Below are 27,189 nucleotides of genomic sequence, written 5' to 3'. Positions count from 1 at the left end.
AAAAAAAAAAGGGAAAGCGGATTGAGATGAGAAATACCAAGTGGTAGTAACGCATATTTACTTTTTTTGGTGACATATAGTAACTAGACTTATTGTGATTACCATGTCACAATGTATACAAAGTCAAAAAAAAAAAAAAGTGAGAAATGTCAGTGAGACAAAAACAAAGAACAGACAGGAGAAGCCAAAGGATGGAAAAACACAACAAACCTAATTTCACAACTGCATACTAGAACATCATTCAGTCAACTGAGTCATGTCTGAAACAAACATTGAGGAATAAAATAAAGGTAATTCATTGGGGGAAAAAAATGTACATTTGAAACCAGAAACATCAAAATATTCCACCTGCTTGACAGATCTTTCTACCCCTCTTAAAATCTAATGGCACAATCTCAGGGAAGCTTTCCTTATTCTGTTATATTCTCTCCTCTAGTGGTATTCTCTGCTTCTCTTTTATGCCGCTTGTCCCATTTGCGATTACTCTGTCAAAATTTTTTCTCCCAAAGAGTGTGAATTCAAAGACACAGAACTGTGTCCTGTTCACAGCTCCATTGTATCCATTATAGTTAGTACTTTGTAATTCCTTGATAAATATTTGCTGAATGAATAAGTACAGGTATCAGAGAATATTTCCAAATTTTGTCATTCAGTAGAAAGAAAATTATTGGCTTGCTCTACAGAAATTTCTTCTGGCTAGTATGAAAAAAAGACATGGGGTAAGGTTCTTAAACTTGTCAATTTACCAAATTCATCATTTAAGCAAACAAAGTGCTACTCTAGTGCTGGCCATGGTTATAAAGTCATTCATGAATCCTTTACCATCTGTGGTATTATGTAGAATAGCAAAATGTGTATCTTCCCACATATAGCCTCGCTGTTTGTATATCATACTTGCAAAATCTAAGGAGATCTGGTGAAACTGTCCTGAGAATTGTTGATCGGTGATTGTACTGGTGAACCTAAACTCTTTATCTACTATGTATCAAACAATTTGCTAAATGTTGGTTACATGAACCTAAATAATACAGTCTCTGCACTCAATCCAATGATATTCTAAGAAATGCATAAGGATCTGACATCTTTTCTGAAGCAGGAAACCACCATATTTTTTAAAAAGTAGAAATTTTTTACTTAATAGTCATAGACAAAGAATTGCAATAGATCACTTTTTCTCCAGAGCTTGAAAAAACCTTTTTATTCTTACTGTTAACAAAGTCTGTGTGTATGTGTTTAACTATAAATCTAGAACAATAACCCTAAATGAAATGCCCTGAAATCACAACTACAGATGCTAATTATTGTTCAATAATTTTTTAACAAAATTTCTTTAGGTTCACCCCACCCCCAACCACACACATATAAACACACTAGGATATATTTGTTCCAATGCACAAATTAAGCATAATTTTCTGTGTTAACCAGTACTTCTTCTACATACTTTCTTATATTTTTTTCTGTGTAATTATTTTATTATTGGCTCAATAGCTATACGGAAATTTAAAAATATAGATTATTCTTAATCAGAAACATTTTGAGTTAATAAGAAAAAGTGTCTCCTCAAAATAATCTAAGCACTAACTATTCATAAATGAAACAGAAAAAAAACATGCACATGTAAAACTATATGTATGGTCACCCTTGTTACTGTATCACAGGATAGCGATACCGGGTCACCTGTGGTAGTGATGGCGCTGTTATAAGTACCACTTTGTACACTGGATCACACTGAATCTATGCCACAACCCAAGAACAGTGTATCAGAAATATGAGCTGATCTTTTTCCAGTATATTGGAAACCCATTTATCTTTAGATGTCTGGATGGGATACTCATTGATAGAAAAGACAAAGGAATTCCAAAAATTGTATACAGGTCTTACAATAGGATCACCTTGGTCCTTTAAAAATGAGTGATAGGAGGTGGCTAATGTCAGGAATTCATAATCTACTGGGATTACATCAAACTAAAAAGCTTCTGTACAGCAAGAGACATTAGCAAAATAAAGAGACACCCTACTGATTAGAAGAAAATTTTTGCACTCCATAAACTGATAAGGGACTGATCACAAAGATCAACAAAGAACTCACATGACTCAACAACAACAACAACAAGCAAGCAATCCAATCAAAAAATGGGCAGAAGAACTAAAATGACACTTCTCCAAGGAGGAAATTGCAAATGGCCAACAGGTGTATGAAAAATGTTTAACATTCCTTATAATCAGGGAAATGTAAATCAAAACCACGACAACATGCCACCGCACACCAGTGAGAATAGCACAGATTAAAAAACATGAAACAACAAATGTTGGCAAGGATGTGGAGAAAAAGGAACTCTCCTACACTGCTGGTGGGAGTGCAAACTGGTCCAACCACTATGGAAAGTTGTGTGTAAGTTCCTCAAACTACTACAAATGGAGCTTCCATTTGACCCAGCCAATTCCACTTCTAGCAATCTACCCAAATGACACAAAAACATTAATTCAAAAGGATACCTGCATCCCTATATTTATTGCAACACTATATATATTAGGTAAAATATGGAAACCACCCAAATGTGCAAAAATAGATGACTGGATCAAGAAGATGTAGTATATACACACAATGGAATACTATTCAGCAATCAAAAAAGATAACTCATGTCATTCGTAGCAACATGGATGGAGCTGGAAGGGATTATGCTCAGTGAAAAAAGTCAGAAGAAAAAAGAAAAATATCGGATAGTTTCACTTATAGGAGGAATATATGGGAACTAAATAAGGGATCAGGGGAAAAAAATAACAACAAAATAAAACAGAATTAGCAGGCAACTATAAATCAGTGACATTCTGCAGGAGAAGGATCAAAACAGGGAAGGGAAGAGCACAAGGGAATCTGGCCATGATGCACAGCTGAATTGGTGATGGGAAATGGGGACTATACCTGAGAGGAGAAAGCAAACACTGTACAAAAATGAAGAATGACGTAAAATATATAATTAATTATAATAAACTAAAAAAAAAAAAGAAAATAAATTAGGTTTGCTACACAGCTCAAGTTAATTGTAAATGTTTTTGTTACCCATGTCTCTGAATTCCACCTGTAGAATAAATATTTTGAAACACTAGAGTGGAATTTGTTGTTTTTATTGATTATATATTTGTTTCAAGTCTACGATAAAAGATGTTTGCTTCATTAAAATTTCAAACTTGTAAAGCAATTCCAATTTTAATTGGTTTTCATTTAAATACAAGCTTATTAAATGAAAACCTACTTCAGAACTCATTAAAACACAAAAAAACAAAACAAAAGCCTACAACTGTTTAACAACTGAAGGTGTAAACATTTTTTTTTTATATTTAGCTTATATTAATATTTTACATTTAACAAAAATAAACTCACTTGGGCATGAATGCTCCATTGGCTAATGATGGTTCATCATCATCCAGTCCATCAAAGAGTTGTGACTTGGCTGTGCCTGTGGTTTGCAAAGCCTTTGGTCGAACTCTGGTGGCAGGGCGAGGTGTCAGTTTATAATGAGTAGGTGTAGTAAGAGCCTTCTGGGCTGCTGGATTTGTTGGTTTCAATCTCTGAAAAACGAAAGCATCAAGAAAAGGAAAGTTCTAGTTTAATAAAAAGTATGGTTTGGGCTAAAAATGAGAAGCCCAGCATTAAATCTCATCTGTGTCATTTACCTGCTAGAAACTTCTCGAAGTCTCAGTTCTCATAAAATACCAGAATGTCAAAACCCAAGTTTATATTTGTAAATTCTAATGGAACTGCCTTTATTTCTCTGTAATTTTTATTCATTTCAACTGATTTGTCTGACTTATTTTAAAATATAATTAAGATATTGCATTTGAAATGCTTTATATATCGAAATGTACTAACAACATAGTGTTAATATACCTCATGCAAGTTCTCTTTATCTTACAAAAGATAGTTTGTTTTCTAAAACAAAGATGACATGTCATTTTAAGAAAGTATAGTTTCAAAAAAAAGTCTAAACAATACAAATTACTTTTCAATTAAATAAAAAATCATGCATCAAGAAAAAGTGATGCAGCCATGAAATGCTATTTTACTTCAACTGTGATCCATGCCACTCTGAACAACTGGATACATGAGTTTGCATTTCTCAATCATTTAGAAAGCACTGATAATTACCATGGAATAAAAATAAAATTACTTTCCCTGATTTTGGAAGAAATTACAATTTAATGGAGGCAGCATACAACTAAATTAATTAAGGCTTCAGATTGATTTTGAAGGTATTTTACTATGTTTCTATGCCATCTTCTGTTTTCTTAAACAGTATAAATGGGATTATATAACTGCTATTAACAACAACAGTGATTGTTGTCAGAGATATCACAATTTATTCTTCTCTTCACAGTGCAGACTGTCTACACCTTTGTAACAATGAACTTCCCCAGATCCTTTCACGAATCTTTCACAATTCTGTGCCTTTGCTTGGAATGTCCAGACATAGAACAAACAACTTCTACATAGTAGGGAAAAAAATTGAATGTTATCTCTTCTAAAAAGTATTATCAAATTCACCAAAAATCTATGCTTTCCTTTATCATAATTTTAAAATTCATATAACAAAGTATATCATTTTAATGCAAACAATTCAGTGGATTTTAGTATATTTACAAGGTTGTGTAACCATTACTAATTCCAAACTTGTCCTTTACTCCAAAAAGAAATTTCTGTACCTCCCAATTTCCCCCCCCTTTTTTTTGGCAAACATGACTCTCCTTTCTGTCTCCATGGATTTACCTATTCTTGGCATTATATGATTCCATAAGTAGAATCATGTGGCCTATTGTGCCTAGTTTCTTTTACTCAGCACAATGTTTCATTTATGTTGGACCATGTTCCAGTACTTTATTATTTCTTATTGCTGAATGATAGTTCATTGTATAGACAATATTTTGTTAGCCCATTCATCATCTGATTGGCTCTTTTTTTCTGTTATTGTATATACTAAATTGAGTCAGAATAAATTTAAACACAGGTCTGATCTTACTCATTACATAGCAAGCTTTAAGAGAGTAAGTTCTTGTTTGTTTTCATTTTGTATTCTCAGTGCTGAACAGTGACTAGGCAAATATTTAGGAACCTAAAATTATACTGTATGACTAACAGAATTTTCATCCAATCACAACTTATATTTTATACAGCACTTTAAATTCACATTTTGCCTCTCATGATATCTAGTTACAGGATTAATTTAAGAACCAGCTGAAACATAAATGAATTAACATAAATGTCTGAATAATAATTTCTATACAACTTACTTGTAATCTCGCATGCAGTTTAATTCAATTTTCAACATTGAATAGTACTAATTTTTATAGATGACAAAAACATATTCCAAGAGGCAAGCATACCTAATATTTTATAGTACATGGCAAAACAAGGAGTAAACATCAAAAACTGTACTTTTAATGCCATACCAGTGAGCAAAAGCCCTTTCTTTGATCATGACTGCATAAGAGATTAAGATAACGATATGTAGAAATCAAGAGAAAAGATTTTGATTTTGCCACTTGACAACACGATGATTTTAGGGAAATTAGTGAGTCTTAGTTTGCTTAACTGAGTATGAAAATATCTGCCTTATTTCAGGACAAATGGAAAGTATTAGCACTCATCTCCAGTCCAGTGCTCGTTTCATTCTTTGTCATGCACCTGCCAGATAAACCGAAAATAATTTATCCCTAGGCTGTGTATGTAAGAAATTATGCTCTGCACATTTAATTTCTCCTGCTCTGAAAATAAATTTTACAAAAGCATTCTTAAATTTACCTCTTCTTTCTTCTTAGGGTCTGACATGGGATTCCGGAAGAGAGGAGAATCTCCAAAAGGCGAGTATGTTAGACTATTGAGGTGCTGTTGGAGAACAGCCTGCTGGGCAGCGGAAGCATTTGGATCTGTCAAAGCTTTATAAAAAAAGGGGGAGGGGGAAGGGAAATGTCAATCCAAGGATCTAGTGCATTCACAGCAAGAGAACTCAACACCCTTTTTGGAGATGTAGTCTTCTAAGTGCTTAGACACACTCGATGGCATTAATGATGGGGAGTAGGGGAGCAAACTGTGAGGAAAATGAATAATCAATAATGGGTCAAAAATATGAAGAGGCATTTCATAAGAGACACATAACACATAAAATTTTACTTAGGTGTTCACTGTCACTAATAATTGAAGACAAAACAATCCAAGAACTATTTTACACCTACTTCATTATCTAGCAGTGGCCCACTTGTATACAAAGAGTTAATCTTTACCTTCTAGACATGTTACAAATTGGTTTAGTCTACCTAAAAGAAACAACAACAGTGCAAAGCACAAATAATGCTTTTATATTTTTTAACTTATTTTAAACACAGAAATTTAACCTATGAAGTTTTGGAACAAAGAAATGTTTGAAAGTGTTCACTGAACATTATCTGTAAAAAGGCAAGTCTTGAAACAAATGTTACTCAACACTGACTTAACAGATGTAAAAATCATTGATACATCAACATGGTGGGCTAAGTAGTTATTAAAAGTGATGACAATGCTTTTCATAGAGGAAACAAGAAAATATCTGATTATAAGTAAAAATTTCAGAGTAAAATATACTATGTGTACTAAGAATATAGAGAAGACAGCATACAAAAAATGAAAATGGTTGTTAAAATGTTAAAATTATTTACGTTTAACAGTCATATTTAAGAAAAATCCAAAGAAAAGAAGATCACTCAATTAGTACAACTTTCTTTCAAAGTGTTAAGAACAAATTGTCTGTCACAGGGAATTCAGGGGACAAGAAAAAATGATCTACAATTTTACAGAGTAAAAAGAAAACCCCCCACAACTATCTGCACTGTACCTTGACTGATGAAACCTCTTTGTAAGATAAATTATTTCCAAAACTACTGACTAAAAAAATCAAGTTACACAGTAATTTTAAATATAAAAAATACATTTTCCCTTTGTACATGTTTAAAATAAGGCAGAAAGCCACAATATAAAAGAGTGGCATAAACAAAACATTTTGGAAAATTTAAGATTCACAAGAGAGGGTAAAAAGAGCAGAAGCAGAAACCAACAACAAACCCAGAAAAGACAGCTAATGTTAAATTACCACCTTAGTCAAATTAAGTTTTCTTAAAATCAGATGTATTCATTAAATACTAAAAAATGGTATATTGATATTTAAGGAAAGAGTGCAAATTTGCAAAGGATTGTAAAACTCAGATGTTAAGTTGAAGCACATACATAGTAAATTGTGTATAGTCACAAAGTTCATAATTTGCATATAGAATTTGCATATAGAAAAGTATCCACTGACATAGAATTTATCTATATGTAGATTTGCATATAGAAACTTTGCATATAGAAAAGTATCTACTGACACACGGTGTCACATGACAAAAGCATAGCATCACCCAGAGGAATGTTCAAGGAGAAATAAGAAAATATGGATTTTTTTGTGCTCGCTTCGGCAGCACATATACTAAAGAAAATATGGATTTTTTTCCTAGTTTTTGTTTTGATGCCATATCTGAGAAATAATTGGGTAACTGAGTCACAAAGATTTACTCCCATACCATGTCCATAATTTATTTCTGAATACTAATTTTGTATCCAATGACCTTGTTAAATAAATTTTAATCATGATATATTTTCCTTTTGATCTTCTATGTACATTACCACAGCATCTGCAAAGAATGACATTTTCAAATTTATTTTTTCCAATCTTTAAATTTTTTAAACTATTTATTTATGCATATAAGAACTGGGGTACAGGTCAGAGGTGCGGAGGTGAGAGGATCCACCAGAGACAGAGTGGGGAACAGAACAGGCAGAATGACTGAAATACACTGCTGAGGGGCGCAGTGGGCAAGTCAGGAGAGGTCTGCTGTGCCCTGTGGATTGCTCCCTGGCTGGGGATCAAACTTGTGCTGCAGTGGCTGCAGTTAGCTTCATAGGTTGTGTCTTAACCCCTTGCACCACCAGGGAGGCCTTAAATCTTTTCTTATTTTTTGTTTTCTGCCCAGTAAAATAGTGAATAGAAATAGTGATAGGGGATATCGATTTCTGATTTCTAATCTATACAGACAAATCTTTCAATATTTATTTTAAGTTTGATACAAGAATATACATTCTATTACTATTTTTTTTAAGATTAAGTTCCATTCTATTATGTTTGTTCTTTATCATGAGTTCTGTCAAATAATTTTTCTGCATCTACTGTATGATCATATACTTATTCTCCTTTCATTAGTCAATGTGGCAAATTACATTCATTTTTGATGTTAACGCAAGCTTAGATTCTTGAGATAAATAAATCTGCTCGTAACTTTTTTAATATTGCATAATTCAATTTGCTAATACTTTGTCCTAGATTTTGCAACAGTGTTCACGACATAGTTGTAGCTTTTCTTTCTTGAATTATCTTTTTTGAGATGTGGTATGAAGGTTATATGAAACTTTAAAAATGAACCAGGGAAGATACGCTCCTTAACTAATCCTTGTAAGATTTTGCATACATTGCAACTTTTTTTGACTGAATATATAGTATAAAATCATTTCAGACACATCTTTGTTTGAAGTTTATGGGAATTTTTTTTTAATCACTGAATTTATTTTTTTAATACTCATCCATTTACTTATTTTTTTCTTGAATTAATTTTTTTTCTTAGAAACTATCCATTTCATCTAAAAATTTAAATTTATTGGCATAAAGTCTCTTGTTATTTTCTCCTACTATCTTTTAATACCTGCAACACTACTATTAAGTTAAATCCTCTTGATATTCTAATATTGGATGACTGAGTCTCTTCATTTTATCTTGATCAATCATACCAGGGGTGAGATTTTCATCTCAATTGTATTAATCTTTTAAAAAAAAAAAATCAACTTCTGGCTATGCTGATCTTCTGTAGGTATGTTTCTTCTCTGGTTTAATTTCTATTTTTAACTTTGTGCTTTCTAGCCTTTTATTCTCTTTGGGCATAATTCTAATATTCACTGGTCAGTCTGCTACTTGACAGGCAGTAAAAAACACTAATCTGCACCAGTTGATGCCACCACTGAACAAGGACTGGTCACTCAACTGGGCTTTCTCAAAAAAATTAAAAATTTCTTTAACCAATCTGAATATAATTAGGAAAGTGTGTGGATATTTTTATTTTCATATGATTAAGTATCAAATCTTTATTTTTTTAAAAAAGATTTACTTATTTATGCATACAAGAGCTACAGTATAGGCCAGAGGTGTGTGGGATGAGAAGATTCACCAGAGACAGAGTGGGGAACAGAATAGGCAGATTGACTGAAATACACTGCAATGGGGAGCAGCGGGTGAGACAGGAGAGGTCTGCTGCACCATGTGGGTCACCTCCCTGGCTGGGGATTGAACTCGTGCTGCAGTGGCTGCGGACAGCTTCATAGTGCTGACACTTAACCCCCTGAGCCACCAGGAAGGCACCAACTATCAAATCTTTATATTAACTACATTAGTTAAAAATACAGAAAAGAGAGCTGATATGTACAAAATAAGACAACAAGCAAGCATAAGCACTAGTTAGGCAACCACTAGTATATATTTAATTCTGGTCATAATAACTGAAAAACTACATAATGACCAAATAATTAAAGGGCTAGTAAAAACTATAAAAATCAAATATTTTGAGAATAGAAGAAACTGATGGCAATTTATCTGGAAGAAAGACAATAAGATTACCACAAAGAAATTATAACAGACTGGTTTTGTTTAGCTTTAAGAAATGGAAGTGGAGGTAGGTTTCACTTTTCAAAACCACCTGAACAAATCAATGAACTGAACTGAACAATAGGAAACCACCTTAACTGAGCTTTAGAAGACAACTAAGGGATTTCCAAAAGAAGGGTAGACTCATAAGAAAAGACCTGCCAAGTAATATTCTCTGGTGCAAAGATGTACATTTTAAAAGTCAACATCACTACTTAGAAATGGGCAGTAACACTAATGGACAAATGTTAAAAATTTTGGATTAAGAACTTTTCCCTGGCATTAAAAAAAAGATGAATTACTAAAAACCACTCAAAGAACTGGTTACAGCACTTATGCTACTTCCTTCTATTGAAAACAACCAAAAATAAGGAAAAGAAACGAACATATCATTTTTAATAATAAAGCTGATTCTAATGTTCACACAGAGCTCAATCAGAATTCTCTCTCCAAGACCTTACTTAATTGGGGGATGTAGTTTAAGGGTAGAACATTTGACTAAAAAGACATTAATTAAATTCTACGGTCAAATATAAAATATATTTATATATGGGAAGATAACGAACAGACGAGAAAACAACGAATTTCTAGGGGAAAATGGACAGAATGATGATAAAGCAGAACAAACTACAACTTAGAGTATACTGAAAGCACAGCATATCTATCTGTCCTGGAAATTCCAGAAAGGTTAGGGATTCAAGAATACCAATTTTGAAGATTTGACACTGAAAATAAAAGAAGCATCAATACAAAGAACACTTGCAAGACAGCTAAACTGTCATCCTCCTCAGATAGGCTAAAATATAGGCCAAGTATGTCTCTGATGGAATAAAGTTAATGTATGGAAAGAACAAGGGCAATCAGCACCATCATAGAGCTACGAATATGGCATTCTATCATTTAGAAATAGCTGGTTCCTGGATTATTTACCTTAAAGTGAAACCTATGGTATATCAGTTCTACTCTATATACATAGCTTGCCATTGGCAAATCAAGATAATTTATTATTTCCTTTTTAAATATGAATGGAAAGAACTGCCAAGCATTAATGAACAAAATCAAAATCAAAATAACCCTGAAAACTTAAGAAACAGACAAGCCCTAATAAAATAAAAGCAAATTAACAAAGTTTAAAAAAAAAAAAAACTTCTGTAAAAATTAGATGTTTGGGGGGAAAAGGAACTTTTTCCTTTTACAAGTTGTAAAATTGAAAAAGATGATTTAGAAGACAACCAAAATTTTCCAAGAAGGTAGAAATACAGTTTAAAATTATAAGTATTAATTTAGAAAAGGTCTAAGCAAATCACTGAAATTTTAGGAGAAAGGCTATCTTAAATGCCTGTAGGAGGAAGCAGAACAACTCTCAAGAATCAGAAAAGCTAAATTGCACTTCTAATCTATAATGGTTAATACAAGAAGAAATACTACCCAAGTTCAGAGGTGAATTATTTTTCTCAGGATTCCATAACACTAAAGAGTGAGGAACAAGTGAAGACATTTTCAGGCTTTAAGTAGTCAAAATGTTTACCTTTCATATACACTACTTGATATAGGGAAAACTCTGTATCTAGGACTTAGCACTTCCCACTAAATAGATGAAGGAAATATTCCAGTGTACTGTTGAAGGCCTAAGGAATAATCAGCTCATAAATGCAGGGGACAGAGGGATCAAAGAATGAAGTATTTGGGTAAAAGAGTTCTGATACCATCCTTAAGAATTTGTACTAGTTTAGAAAGGCAGAAAGAGCTGATAATTTAAGGGAAAAAAAGAACTAGAAATTCAGGAAAAAAGGAAAAGCTATGGGAGAATGATATACTTGGGTAGGTAGCAGTATTTTCACAGAAATAGAATGCTGTGTGTATTTACAGCTTTTCAATTATTTAACACAGCAAAAACAATTCTTAGATCCTGTGAAAAAAATAGTGGTAGGGGTAGGAAGGAAACAGGGCCTTGGAACTGGAGCTTTAGTGGAAGATGAGTAAGGTATGTGCATATATCGAGGTGTGAAGTCATACTTCCAAAATTATGGAGGTGATTGGCAAATCAAAAAAATTTTTGAGAAAAATATTCTTAGCCAGAGAAAAGAGACAGTAATAATTACAAGACAGAACATGTTATCAACTTTATTGACATAAAAACATAGATACCAAAAGGAATGAGAGAAAGAATAGGTTAAGGAAGAGCACTAATACGTCTACCTGACAAAGCAGACAAATATCATCTCCTAGTTGACAAAATAATAAAGTACAGTTTCCATTTGTGAAAGTTATGAGGTATAAGGACTGTGATACTATAGGAGATTTATTTTAATGGTACAGAGATTATTTCAGTTTCTCTATGTCAAATAATAGTTTTTCATTTCCAATACAATATTCTTCAAAAAATATTTAAGCTAAAAAGCTAATTTTAAGTTAGAAATAATAATTAAGGTGGCAGGTATATATTACTAAAACTGGGAAGGAGTATTCAAATGAATAAAGTATGAAAAACACTTCAAAAAATTAAACCTAGGATATCTAGGAAACAGTTAATACTGGGAGAAGTGAATAAAGAATTTAGAGATAACTGCTAAATTCTCCTCTATCACTAAGAAGTTAATTTATATAAATCTACTGAAGCAAAACACATCAGTATATAAGCACATCATTTAGAAATATAAAGTTAATTATGTATCAAATGAATTAAAAACTCTAACAGAAGTAGTCTCTTTGGGGGAGTGGATTTGGGAGTGGGGAAGCAGGGAAAGCCACAATCTGTTAAAAGCCCTTTGCACTACATGACTGTTCAATGGTGTTCATGTATGTACTGCTTTGAGAGTGGGATAAGGATGGGGTAGAAAATCTGGTCACAAGTATTAGCAAGAAATAAACTGAGTAAAGCCTTCTAAAGTGACTGACACTTACCTACTGGGGCCTGGGGGGCCCCAAAGCCCAAATTGGCTGTTGTGGTATTAAATCCAGGGACCCCAAAGGTTCCTGTACCAAGAGTCCCTCCGATCTTAGGTTGGTTGTTCCCAAATAAAGATGCCTGTCCAGTACCAAGAGCTATGGAGACAAGAGGAAAGAAAAAAGTGCTACAGAAGATCCTTTGAATGTTGTGCCAGAGGTCAGTTACTTAAAAATAAAATACAATTGGAAACTTTATAATAACCACTTATTTCAACAAAAGAATTAATACAGCAAATGCTAACTATATGCCAGGCACTGAGCTGAGTATATCATAGATGTCACAGGCGAAATATTTAACCTGATTGTACTTCAGTTTCCACTCTATGATATGGATAATACATAATTTAGATATTCATCTTAAAATTAAAATGAAAAAACATATATTGAAGCTTTTAGAAGAGGTCTAGTAGACACTAAGAGTCATTAAATATTCGCTAGTAACATCTTGTTTAATCTTCATAAGGCCAGAAGTAGAATTTTGTCCACATTTTACAGATAAGAAAACTGAGGGTTTAGCAAATGGCTCAGTATCACAAGTGCTATAAATAGTGAAAATGGGTACACACCTCAGTGCATCTAACAATATAACCTGGGCTCTTAATTACAACTCTAAAGTAAAACAAATTTTAAAATAATTAAACATAAAATATTTATAAATCAAAATACTCTGAGAGCTCCTGCACACCTATGACTATGCAGGTCCCTCTCTTTTTCTCCTTTTCCAAATAAACCTGTCCTTTAAAATGTAAAAACCAAACAAACAAACAAACAAAAACCAACAAAGTATTCCAATGTACCAACCACAGTGTCATCTTTTTGAGTAGCATATAGAATAAACTATGGAAAATCAAACCAATATATTTTCATTTAATAGCAAAACAATAACATTTTCATGTATACCATCTCATTAAAAATACTTTAAACATTTTGTATTACAAAAGTGAAGTGTTTCATGATGACTAAACAGATTCAAGCTTCAGCATGAATAAGACTGGATGGAATAGGGACTTATTTTCATGGGGAAGAATCCATGGCAAAATTTTGTACTGTCTTAATGTCTAATGCATCTTGCTATGGACCTTGTTTTATTTGTGTAAAATGGGGAGAACTTAGCTATTTCGAATAAATTGTAGAATAAGTTATTGTCATAAATTATTTAAAAATTATCATCCAACCTCCGCAAAAGTTACTGGCAATTTGAAAGATCTGAAATTCCTTGTAATGTATCAACTACATCTTGATAGAGTTATGGTTTACCAGGAAAAATAACTTCAAAGATAAAACAATTGAAGATCAAAAACATGGAATGGAAACTTGTTTTAAGATCACAGCCCAGAAAAGGACAGGAAGTTTATACTCAGAATCCATACACTATAAATTAGGGAGGGTGACTACTGAAAGGATAAAACATTCCTTAACTGTCTGACTTTATTACTAACAAGACAACAATGTAGCAATGGGATTATTTCACCTTAAAAAGCTCAACTTTGGAACAAGGACTAACACTCCTTTTAAAGTTCCAAACCAGGGATCAGAGGGAGGGAGGGAAGAGCACAGGGGACTGAGGTGATGGTGCACGGGTGCATCAGTGAAGGAAACTCTATGGGGACTACACCTGAGAGGGGTGGGGGGGAAGCAAATATTATTTAAAAATGAACAATGATGTAAAAAAGTTAATTAAATTAAAATAAAGTTCCAAGCCATTAGAAATTGGTGTAAATTCCAAGAAAAACTAACATAATATTACTCTCTCAAAGGACACAGTTTACAGCACTAATTCAAGATTCTCTTTCTTTCTTTCTCTCTCTCTCTCTCTCTCTCTCTTTCTTTCTTTCTTTCTTTTTTAAAGATTTATTTATACATACAAGAACTGGAGTACAGGCCAGAGGTGCGAGAGTGAGAGGATCCACCAGAGACAGAGTGGGAACAGGACAGGAAGACCAACTGAAATACACTGCTGAGGGGAGCAGTGGGCAAGGCAGGAGAGATCTGCTGTACCATGTGGGTTGCTCCCTGGCCAGCTGGGGCAGGGGATCGAATTTGTTCTACAGTGGCTGGCAATAGCTTGATAGTGCTGTCTTTAATCTCTGCATCACCAGAGAGGCCCCAAGATTCTTTATCTTTCCAGGAAGATAAACACCTCTTAACTCCCTCCTACAAACCTAGATGAAAACCTGAATATAAGAAATGGATAAAAATTTCTTTTCTGTCCAGGCATGTTGGAGCAGGGTGAAAAAAAATTTATTTTCTGGATAGGTGTGCATTTCCACCTACCTTTGTAGTGACGTGAACAAAAAACCTTAAGAATAAAAAACAGCATTGGGCGGTTCAGGGGCTTTGGCAAAGGATTGTCATAAAATTACTTGCCTGTATATTGTTGCAATTCAACAATGGTAAATATATATATTATTCAGATCTCTCTTATATTATACAAAATGCTTTTTGAAGCTTAATGAAAGCAGAATAGTTTACAAGTCAAGGGACATCCTGATATATTATAAATGTCAACTTATGAAAAGTGCTATAGTTACGATTAGTTGTAGAAGTCATAAATAAGATATATGGAGACAGCATGATAATTGTGGTCCTAGAAACTCTAAGAATACTCAGCTCTTTCTACCCACTTGTGTCTGTGCAAACATCTTTTTTTAAAAAAGGATTTTTCTGTTTACTCTTAACTAGGAAATTCAATTTTTAGAAAATATTTATTTATGCATACAAGAGCTAAGGTGTAGGCCAGAGGTGCAGGGGGTTGGTGAGAGGATTCACCAGAGACAAGAGTGTGAGCAGAACAGGCAGATCAACTGAAATACATTGCTGAGGGGAGCAGCGGGTGAGACAGGAAGATCTGCTGCGCCATGTGGGTCACTCCCTGGCTGGCTGGGGAATCAAACTCGTGCTGCAGTGGTTGGCGATAGCTTGACAGCGCTTTACTCCCTGCGCCACCAGGGAGGCCCCATGCAAGCACCTTCTAATAAACCTCTTTTTAAGAGCTTAAAAAAAAAAAAAAACTAAAAAAAAAAAAAACCCACTAAAATATGCAAAGAAAAAGTGAAAATGTTTATATTCTTTTTTTTAAAAAAAGATTTATTTATTTTATTATTTGTTTATACAGGCACTGGGTACAGTCAGAAGCGCGGGAGGGTGAGAGAATTCACCAGAGCCAGAGCGGGGAGCAGAGCAGGCAGAAGAACCGAAGTACACTGTTGAGGGGAGCAGCGGGCGGCAGGAGCGGTCTGCGTGCCATGTGGGACCCTCCTCTGGTGGCCGGGGAGCAGCTGGGGATCAAACCGGAGCTACAGAGGCTCTGGGCAGCTTCGCAACCCAGCGCTCAACTGCTGCGCCACCGGGGAGGCCCAAATGTTTATATTTCTTTTGAAATCTTTTAATAAAAGTCAAAATTAAATTTTACCTCTGTCATCTATTAGTTTTGGGTTAATTTTCTTGTATGTATTTTAATGTAACAACTTACTAGATATACTCTTACACTTAAAACTTTATGCAAAAATCTAGGAACTAAAACTGATTATTACTAAGAAACAACTAAGAAAATGGTACCATTAATAGTGCCAACGACAACTAATATCACTGTAAAACAAGAAATTGACATATACATAATATATGATTTAATGAGTGTCCCCACTGAGCACACAGGGATGGGGAGGGGAGAGATCCATGCCAAAGGACACTATGAAACATTTTATACTAAAATTGGTCTCTTAAATCTAAGGATATAAAAAAAAACTTATGTATTTGTACATTTAATATTTCTAGTCAGTTACTCATGAAGTACCCAAAGGCCTATGTTACAGGAAAATTTGCTTTAGCTGAGGTGTGCGTTTGAAGTTCCATCACCAAAAAAAATGCTGCACAGTGCTAAAAACAGTTAGCAGTGATACCATGTGATACCATGGTATCTTCTACTTGTGATACCACGAAATGCAAAATTCATGAATGGTTACCAGACATATTCCTTTCAAAGTCAAAAGTATAGCAGACGTGAATCTCAAAGAATTCCAATAGTGTATGTTTGGTGATTCTTACATTCTTATTTTCCTACATGATCTACTGCTGCCAGGATGTAAAATTCTTCATCAAATTGTATTTGGCTCTGGATAAGGCAGGAATGAGGAATATGTAAGTGCAATAAAATATGCTCTGTTGTCTGTGAGGTCGAACTATTTAAGAAACACTGCATGTTCAAATAAATTAAAAGGCTGAGATATTATACTATTGTGGACTAGAAGACCATAACATCAGGAGAAAAGTTACAGAATATTTTATAATCTTGGATCACAGGAAAAGGAAATCCTAACCAAAATCCGTGAGACCCAGGCACCAAAGAGAAGTAAATGGTAACACTGACTACAAAAAAAGTAAACTTGTAGAGGAATATACCATCTTACCCAAGCCTTACATTTACAGTCCATAAACTGTCTACAGTCAAACCTACCCTTGAAAAAGTCCTTAATTTGCCCACACCAAAGTTAATTTTTCCTCCCTAACTAGAAGAAAACATTGATGTACGATGATATATTCTGCATAAGCTTAGGGATTACATTGAACAAAAAGATAAATAAAACTTTTAAACTTTATTTTTTTAAAGATTTATTTATTTTTATACAAGAGCTGGGGTACAGGCCAGAGGCGAAGGAGGGTGAGAGGACTCACCAGAGAGAGAGTGGGGAGCAGAACAGGCAGACAACCGAAATACACTGCTGAGGGGAGCAGTGGGCGTGACAGGAGAGGTGTGCCATGCCATATGGGAATCTCCCTGGCCGGCCGGGAATTGAACCCACGCTGCAGCGCTGTGCTCAACCCACTGCACCTCCGGGGAGGCCCTCAACTATTCCTTATAAAATATATGCAGTAGAATTTGGAGAAGTTAAAAAGCTCAAATGAAACCATGTCATACATCCAAAAAGAGTTAATATCCATAATGTATAAAGCATGCTCAAAAAAAAAAAAAAAGGAAATTATTACCAAATATTATGAAAGATTCAAATAGCCCATAAATACATAAAAAGATAGCCTTCACCAGTAATCAGTGAAGTGTAAATTAGAATATATCTATTTATTCTAACATGCATGCAAAGATGAAAAAGTACAACAATATGTAAAAGGTAGAGGAAAATAAGCACTTTTATCAACCCTGTAGTTATACTGACACAAAACTATATGACAAAGATCTTCATTATTGCATTGCTCATAACATCAAACAACTCAACATCTGTCAGTAAGAAAAGGTTAAGTTATGATGTGTTTTCCCTACTGAGAGAAATCCTGTATTGTCAAAACATTAATAAGATGTAAAACAATTTACTTCAATAGAGGAAAAAAACAAAAACTGCATTAAACACAAAAGGTGTGTTTGTATGTGTTTGTGTATATATTTACATACACACATGGAAAACTAAACAGCATTTTTAAAGAATGATCTTTTGAAGGCAGTTGCTTTCAGTATGAAACATTTTAACTATAGTACACAACACAAAAGACACTAAGACCCAAAACATCACACTTATACTTAGCGGAAACAAAGTTCAATGAAACAATACTTAAATTTGCTATGTACAATTTTTAAAAAAAATTCTACTTCATTATTTTAAAATGCTGGTTGTAGCCCACTACATTTATATCTAACTAACGTAAATCAGATTTCACTTTAAAAAATACTCATGTAGGATATGATTTCCATTTCACAATCCCATCTGTATAAAACACATTGATGTACAAACGTGTATACAGCTATATATAAACATATTTGGAAAAAGGGGTCTAATAAATAAGATACATGCCAAGTTTTTAATAACCTTCATTCGCAGTTGAAATACATGAACTTCTCATGATATTTCCATAACTGTTGAAATTTTTTACTAGTGCTTACATCTTTTATTTTAAAAAGAAAGTAAAAGGAAAGTATAAAGATTCTATTAAAAAGGAGATAATAAATGATTGGAGCACGTTCAGGTAACTGGACAGTGGAAGTAGAGACCATGGAAATAAATGATTTGCTCCTAAATGAATGCACACACAGTAGGCTGAAAAGTAGGTAAAACCAAATGCTTAAAAACCTCATTAAGTGTACACACTAATATACTTATTCACTTTATGATCACTACTACCCTACCACTCTCCAATTGTTTAAAATGCTGACATGTAGATGGGTCAAAGTCTTCAAAGGTACCAAAAAAATAACTGTGAATAGTAAATTACAGAAGTTCTATATCATAAAAGAATGCAAGGATATACACAGACCTTGAAAATCTCAAGTATTTGTTAATTAACAGTATGTACTCTTACTGCTATGCTTATTATTAGGGTAATAAACCTTGATAAACACTTTGAGGTCTCAAATACCTTTTGCAAAGGTAATATAGGGGAACTGAAAATTACTATCATTATAGTGACAAGTATGAGATACTGAAAACTCCACATAGACAAGGACTATCAGAGGACAAACATTTTGTAGGAAGAAAGCATAGAGCTTCTAAGATAAACATGCCAACATTTAAAAATCTCATGATGGGAATGTTTCATAAGTCTATTGATCAAATGGAAATCTAGGTTTATTTCCAGTCATATGATCAAACAGAGGCAATTAATAAGTAAATTTAACAGTACAATTCCTTACCTGTTCCAAATCCTGCATTAAGCCCAGTTCCCAGAGTTCCAGGTCCTGGTTTACTTCCAAAAATACTGTTCCCAGTGGTATTTGTGCCAAAACCTAGGAGGACAATGAGTCTAAGTAAACTGTACTTTCAACACAAACATCAATTTCCTCTTAAAGGGAATTTTAAAAAAAGCAGTCTGACACTAAGTTTCATATCTTTCAGATATTAATATTTAGAAATCCAAAAATGGTATGTTAATTTAACTTTTTAAAATTTAATTTTAATGCCTATAAACAGATACTGCAGGTCTTCCTGTATACTTGACCACATTTCATACTTTGAAATATCAGTTCTGAATAGGATAATAACCAGCATTAACAGCAAGTGATTGTGCTTGAGTTTTTGAGCCTTCCCTTTGAAAGAAGGCTCAAAACCGTCAGTCTCTGTTTGATGTTTAACTTCTAGAAGGAAATCTCATTCCCTCATACTTCACTAAAAATAATATAGACAACAAGAAACTTCATTGAACCTAAAGGTTCTTCCTAAAAGAAAACTACCAGTAAAAATCTTTGTAGAAACTTTTCTATTGAGGGCCTCCCCTGGTGGCGCAAGGGGTTAAGACGCAATCTATGAAGCTATCACAGCCTCTGCATCACAAGTTCGATTCCTGGCCGGCCAGGGAGTAACCCACATGGCGCAGCAGACCTCTCCTGTCTCACCAGCTGTTCCCCTCAGCGTGTACTTCAGTCAATCTGCCTTTTCTGCTCCCCACTCTGTCTCTAGTGAATCCTTTCACCACCCTCCCATCTGGCCTGTGCCCCAGCTCTTGTATGGATAAATAATCTTTAAAAAAAAAAAAAAAAGAAACTTTTCTATTGAAAAGATAGTAACATGTGGCTGCTCACATGAGAAATTTCAATTATATCACACTCAATCATCTGATAGGTGGACTTAGCTAGCTGATATTAAAAAGAGAAGATAATCTATGAATAAATTTTCTTATACTGAACTGTATCATTACCAGAGATGATGGAGAGGTAAATCTTTCTTCACTAAGACCCATCATTCAAAGAAAATGTTATGATTTCCCTTTAAAATCCAGTCTTTCCACAAAGTCACCTACATTGCTTTACTGATGTTATTTCTCTTTTATACAGATACACATCTGCAAAGTTTCTGCACTCCTTTTGGAGTTTAATATCAACAAGACCACCACTAAAGAACATATCATTAATTCTTTTTGATAACAGAAAAATCAATCGCTGGCCAGTAACTCTATCTGTAAAACACTAAGTCTTTTTGAAAATAGTTCTGTCATTTGAAAATCCAAGCAAATAATAACTTAATCTCTATGCATTTAATTCATTCATTCATTAAATCTTTTCTTCAACTGTGTTAACAGCTATGCCATAAAAATGGAGTACTACCTACTCAAGCACAACCAATTTTCTTATAAGGAAAAAAAAAAAAATATATATACACACTAGGAAATATTTTTTTTGAGTTACAATATAACCAAAAAGGATCTTCCAGCCCCATAAACATAATACAAAACTTGTGAACTACCTCAAACCCACAAGAGGGAAATTAGTCCCAACTTACACTGTTTATACCACACATTTCCTCCGATTCTGACAAAAGTTTATCAACTCTTAATTCATAACAATTTTTTAAATTATGGGTTATCATTTAATTAATGATCAATATATTTATGACAAAGGAGCTTATACAAAGGACAGTCTATTCAATAAATCATGTTGAAAAAACTGGACAGTCACATGCAAAAGAATGAAATTGGACCCCTATCTTATACCATAGACAAAAACTAACTCAAAATGGATTAAAGACTTAAATTTAAGCTCTGAAATCATAAAACTCCTAAAAGAAGATATAGGCAAATAAGTGCCTTGAACTAATTATAATAAAGTAAAAATCAAAATCAACAAGCGACTATAAGCCAGAGACACAACACACTACGGAGAGGGGGAGGGGAGAATTACGGTCAAAATAAGGGGGGTGGGAATTGTATGGGCACTATAACCACGATGAAAAAGCATACATTGTGCAAAAATGAAAAATGATGTAAAAATATATAAAATAAAATATTGTTAAAAAGCCAATAAATAAATAAATAAATAAATAAGCACCGTGACATTGATCTTGGTAATGATTTTTTGGATTTTGCACAAAAAACAAAGCAACAAAAGCAAAAGTAAGTGTACAACAAAGGAAACAATCAACAAAATGAACAGGCATCCAAATGAATGGGAGAAAATAATCTGCAAATCACGTATTTGTTAAGTAGTTACCAAATACAAGGCAAAGGCTATAAATAAACGTTTTTCAAAAGAAGACATATAGATGACCAACAGGTACATGAAAAGATGCTCAACATCATTATTAGGGAAATGTACATCAAAATCACAGTAAGATATCACCACACACCTGTTAGAATAACTATTATCAAAAGACAAGAAACTACAAGTCTTCCTGAGGATGTGGAAAAAAGGAAACACTTGTGCACAGTTGATAGGAATGTAAAATTAGTGCAGCCACTACATTGAGCAGTCCCTCAAAAAATTTAAAATAGAACTACCATAAGAAAACAAAAACAGGGCCTCCCCTGGTGGCGCAGGCGGTTGAGCGCAGCGCTGTGAAGCTGTACACAGCCTCTGCAGCACCGGTTTGATCCCGGCCAGCCGGTGAGGGTCACACATGGCACGGCAGACCTCTCCTGTCTCGCCCACTGCTCCCCTCAGCAGTGTATTTCGTCAGTCTGCCTGTTCTGTTCCCCACTCTGTCTCTGGTGAATCCTCTCACCCTCCCGCGCATTTGCCCTGTACCCCGGTTCTTGTATAAATAAATGAAAATCTTTAAAAACAAAACAAAACAGGGCCTCCCCTGGTGGCGCAGCGGTTGAGCGCTGGGCTGCGAAGCTGCCCACAGCCCTGCAGCGCCGGTTCAATCCCCAGCCACGGTTGAGGGTCCCACATGGCGCGCAGACCTCTCCTGCCACCCACTGCTCCCCTCAGCAGTGTGTTTCAGTAAATCTGCCTGCTCTGCTCTCCCCTTTGGCTCTGGTGAATTCTCTCACCCTTCTGCACTTCTGACTGTACCCAATGCTTGTATAAACAAATAAATAAATAAATCTTTAAAAACAAAACAAAACAAAAACATCTCCAACAAGATATATGTACCCTCACTACAGCATTGTTTATAATAACCAGTATATGGAAACTTAAGTATCCATTAATGAATACAGAAATAAATATATTTATTTATAGACATGAAAACAACTTAAGTATCCATTAATAAATACAGAAGTTTATCTATAGACACAGGTAGTACACATACACACACAACAGGTTATTATTCATCCATAAAGAAAAAAATATCATGCAATGTAACAACAAGGATGGACCATGCAGGCATTATACTAAATGATATAAGTGCAACACGAAAAGACAAATACAATCTAATCTCACTTATATGTAGACTCTTAAAAAAAAAAAAAAAAAACAGCCCAGGTAGATAGATATGGAGAACAGAGTGGTGGTTATCAGAGGCAAGAGGTGGGGTGTGGGAGTAAAATTAGATGACGTGGGTCAAAAGATAAAAATTTCCAGTTATAGAATAACTTAAGTCACAGTGATTAAAAAGTACAGCATGGTGGGTCTCCCCAGTGGCACAGCGGGTTGAGTGCCGCACTGTGAAGCTGTCCGCCGCCTCTGCAGCGCGGGTTCGATCCTGGCCAGCCGGCGAGAATCCCACATGGCGAGCAGACCTCTCCTGTCGCACCCACTGCTCCCCTCAGCAGTGTATTTCAGTACATCTGCCTGTTCTGTTCCCTGCCCTATCTCTGGTGAATCTTCTCACCCTCCCGCACCTCTGGCTTATACTCCAGCTCTTGTATAAAAATAAATAAATATTAAAAAAAAAAAAGTACAGCATGGTAACTATAGTTAATATAATAGTACTGTATTGCATTTTGAAAATTGCTGAGAAAGATCTTAAAAGTTAACATAAGAGGGCCTCCCCGGTGGCGCAGCGGTTGAGCGCTGGGTTGCGAAGCTGCCCGCGGCCTCTGCAGCGCCGGTTCGATCCCCGGCTGCTCCCCGGCCACCGGAGGAGGGTCCCACATGGCGCGCAGACCTCTCCTGCCGCCCGCTGCTCCCCTCAGCAGTGTACTTAGGTCCTTCTGCCTGCTCTGCTCCCCGATCTGGCTCTGGTGAATTCTCTCACCCTCCCACGCTTCTGACTGTACCCAGTGCTTGTATAAATAAACAAATAAATTAAAAAAAAAAAAAGTTAACATAAGAAAAATAGGTATTTTGAAACTATGTACGGTGACAGGTGTTAACTCGGTTGTCTGACCATTTCACAGTATATACAAATATTGCATCACATGCCACGAACATGTTAGATATCAATTAGTCCTCAAATGAAAAAGAAAAGCAGACTATTGGAAAAAAAAGATGTTTATGTATACAAATAGCTAACTGTCCCCATAACCACTGTAGCATGAAGAACCAGTGATTTATTGCTTGGCACCATTTCATCTATACCCAAAGAATCTTCAAACTCTTTCAACTGTTACAGTGCTGGCATCCGCCCCATAATTTCTCTCCTGAAACTTCTATTCCACTCATGCAGGAATTTATATGATGTCATACATTTATTAGTCTTAAAACTCATTTCTGCCAAGATAACTATTAAGAAAATGAATTAGGGTGTCCCTGGTGGCGCAGGGGGTTAAGACACAACCTATGGAGCTGTCCACAGCCACTGCAGCACGAGTTCGATCCCTGGCCAAGGAAGCTGCCCACATGGCGCAGCAGACCTCTCCTGGCTCGCCCGCTGCTCCCCTCAGCAGTGTATTTTAGTCGGTCTGCCTGATCTGCTCCCCACTCTGTCTCTGGTGTATCCTCTCACCCTCCCCTACCTTTGGCCTATACCCCAGTTCTTGTATGCAAAAACAAATAAATCTTTAAAAAAAAAAAAAAGGACAATTCAAATTTAGCACTTAGTAAGGACAATTCAAATTTAGCACTTAGTAAGGCCAATTCAAATTTAGCACTTAGTAAGGCTTATCAATAAAAATAAGAATATTCATTTTCAAATCATTAAACATGAGTATATTCATACAACAAAAGGCCTCCACACAAATCAGGTATCTGCAACCACAGAATAGTATCAAATATATTTCAAAAGTCCAGCTTTTTTTTTTTTAAATCAAGTATAGGCTCAATAAGTACACTGTCATAAATAACATTTAATTCTGAAAACTGAGTTTTACTAGGAAAAAAGGAAAAATACATGCATTTTTGAAGAGTATAAACTGCTTCTATGCAAGTATTTAAAAAATCAGAGACACCAAAAAAACAAATCATAGCTACATAATGGGTAATGGCCCTTCCAGGGACTATACATCAATAAATATGTAGTATGTATGTGGTATGTAAGATTTGCAAAAATCTCATGGGATAAGATAATAATTAAGCAAAGAATGGTCTAAAAAGGCTCCTTGGATGGCCTCCCCGGTGGCGCAGAGGTTGAGCGCTGGGCTGCAAAGCTGCCCGCAGCCTCTGCAGCGCCAGTTCAATCCCCCGTCACTGGGCGAGGGTCCCACATGGCACGCAGACCTCTCCCACTGCCCGTTGCTCCCCTCAGCAGTGTGCTTCGGTCCTTCTGCCTATTCTGTTCCCTGCTCTGGCTCTGGTGAATTCTTTCACCCTCCCGTGCTTCTGACTGTACCCAGTGCTTGTATAAATAAATAAATAAATCTTTAAAAAAAAAAAAAAAAGGCTCCTTGGAGAAGAGGGAGGAATAGCGATAAAATTGGCTCTAAACAGTGATTTAATCCTTAAATATCTATTCCATTTTAATTCTATTTGTAGGAAAGAAACATGCATACAAATTGATAGTTTACCCATGCTAAGTCTACTGCCTCAAAACTTCTTTCAGAGTATAGCCAAAAATACTTATAGATGGAACAATAATTGTTACTACCAATGAGTGAGCAACACAACAAAAGGGTTTCTAAAAAATCAAATCAAATACATAATTTTAGGAATTGGTACATGCCATTAACCTATCTAATCTTGTTCATGCAGTTCATATTTCTGTGCAGCATAAAATTTTCCAAAGGATGCATTATGTACTCTCTTTCACCAGCACATTACAAGATCATTCAAAAATTCACTAGAAAGGGGCCTCCCCGGTGGCGCAGGGGCTAAAATCTCAGCACTATCAAGTTATCATCAGCCACTGCTGCAAGAATTTGATCCCCAGTCAGGGACCTAACCCACATGCACAGCAGTCCTCTCCTGTCGCAGTCCTCTCCTGTCTTGCCTGCTGCTCCCCTCAGCAGTGTATTTCAGTAGCTCTGCTTGTTCTGCTCCCCACTCTGTTTCTGGTGAATCCTCTCAGTCCCCGTACCTTTGGCTTATATCCCAGTTCTTACATGCAGAAAAAAAAAAAACACCACCAGAAATTCACTGAGAAAATGTGTAAGTGCCAATCTATGGCAAATAAACATGTCTTTGCACTCCTCTCTCACTAGATAACCAGTACCTAATCATGTATCTGGCACATAAAATCCTTAAAAAAGTATTTCCCTTGATAATGAAATGAATTTTCTATATCTGATTTAACACAAATAATGTTGAATTTGTTTGAAAACTTAGGTATAGAAGACATTGAAAAAATATGTCTAATTAAATAGGTCTAAATTTTTCCATCTCTGAAGAGTAATTCAGAGTTTTTTTAAATTGTGGTTCAATCTTATTTCTTACAGTGAACATGTACTCAATGTTTGCGACTTCAAGAAAAGTCCCGAATAATCCACCAAATTAGAATGGCCTCAATTTAAATAAGAATCATCAAATCTCAAAAAAATAACCACTGAAACCAAAACAACAAACAAAAGAATGATAAAATCTCACCTGTATACTACATCTCATTTGAAACCTGGCAGAACCAAATGTGTTAATTTCAACCAAATGGGTCACTGTATGGTTTCACAACTATTGGTGAGATAACCCAAAGAAAGTGTTTGCTTATTTTGGGAAAAAATCTATCTCCATTAGACAATCCACTTTCTGCAAGGTACTACTGCATGTGCTGATGGCCTGTTTTAGCCAAAGCAGTTAAGAGGAAAAGTGAATTTAAATCTCTTCTAAGTATCTCAACCATGTCCATGACTTTAAACCTTTCCTTCTGGTACCTCCTATCTCACATCTAGCCACAGCTTACCTGAGAATTTTAAAATATTCCCAATCATATGAATCAGGAGGATGATGTGTGGTATAGTCAGTGTAACTTTAAGAGAGCCAAACCTGCTTTTTATATGTACCAAAATTGGAAGTGTTTGTATTGGTTCCTAAAGTCAGGGTTGGTTTGTTACCAAAGAGCCCGCCACTGGTTGTACCAAATGAGGGAGCACTGGTTGTGCTGGTTCCAAATGTAGTAAGCTTGTTACTGCCAAACAGGGTCTAAAAAGAACAGAACATAGGAAAATTTTAAGTATATAAAGATAAATTCCAGACAGTAAAGAGAGGATACCTCAGGTATACCAGATTGAGTGTAGGGAGAGATGTATTAACTTCTATGAAAAGGACAGAAGGAGGATGAATAAAGACTATCAGAAAGATAAACTTATCTGAGCAAAATTAACTTTATGAACACAGAATCCTCCTCAACTGAGAAGTTAATGGTAACCCCTCAGCAAACAAAAGGTTTTAGTAAGGTTAAAAAAAACACAAGGCAATCAAATATTTTTTACTTTGCAACAGAAATGCATTTTTTTTTAACCAACAGAAATTTACACATGCTAAAGCTAAATGAACCCTCAAAACATGATGCTATATCAATAAAAT

At 35.0% G+C, this 27,189-nt stretch overlaps 1 protein-coding gene across 6 annotated transcripts in view; it reads right to left on the bottom strand.

Annotated features, from left to right (window-relative positions):
* The window catches only part of NUP98 (nucleoporin 98 and 96 precursor), a gene marked incomplete at both ends in the record, with an annotated part of 89,057 nt that overhangs the window by 48,206 nt on the left and 13,662 nt on the right, over nt 1–27,189 (bottom strand). For 2 of the 6 annotated variants that reach the window (XM_084231156.1, XM_084231159.1), the window contains 5 exons: nt 3,383–3,570; nt 5,798–5,931; nt 12,654–12,794; nt 19,333–19,425; nt 26,667–26,805. In XM_084231156.1, the coding sequence (XP_084087282.1) occupies nt 3,383–3,570; nt 5,798–5,931; nt 12,654–12,794; nt 19,333–19,425; nt 26,667–26,805 (695 nt within the window). The remainder of the gene's footprint in view (nt 1–3,382; nt 3,571–5,797; nt 5,932–12,653; nt 12,795–19,332; nt 19,426–26,666; nt 26,806–27,189) is intronic. The other 4 variants (XM_084231158.1, XM_084231161.1, XM_084231157.1 and 1 more) reach the window with 3 other exon arrangements.

This window comes from Talpa europaea, assembly GCF_964194135.1.
Source record: "Talpa europaea genome assembly, chromosome: 1".
NCBI lineage: Eukaryota > Metazoa > Chordata > Mammalia > Eulipotyphla > Talpidae > Talpa > Talpa europaea.
This window is presented reverse-complemented; position numbering and strand designations above follow the sequence as displayed.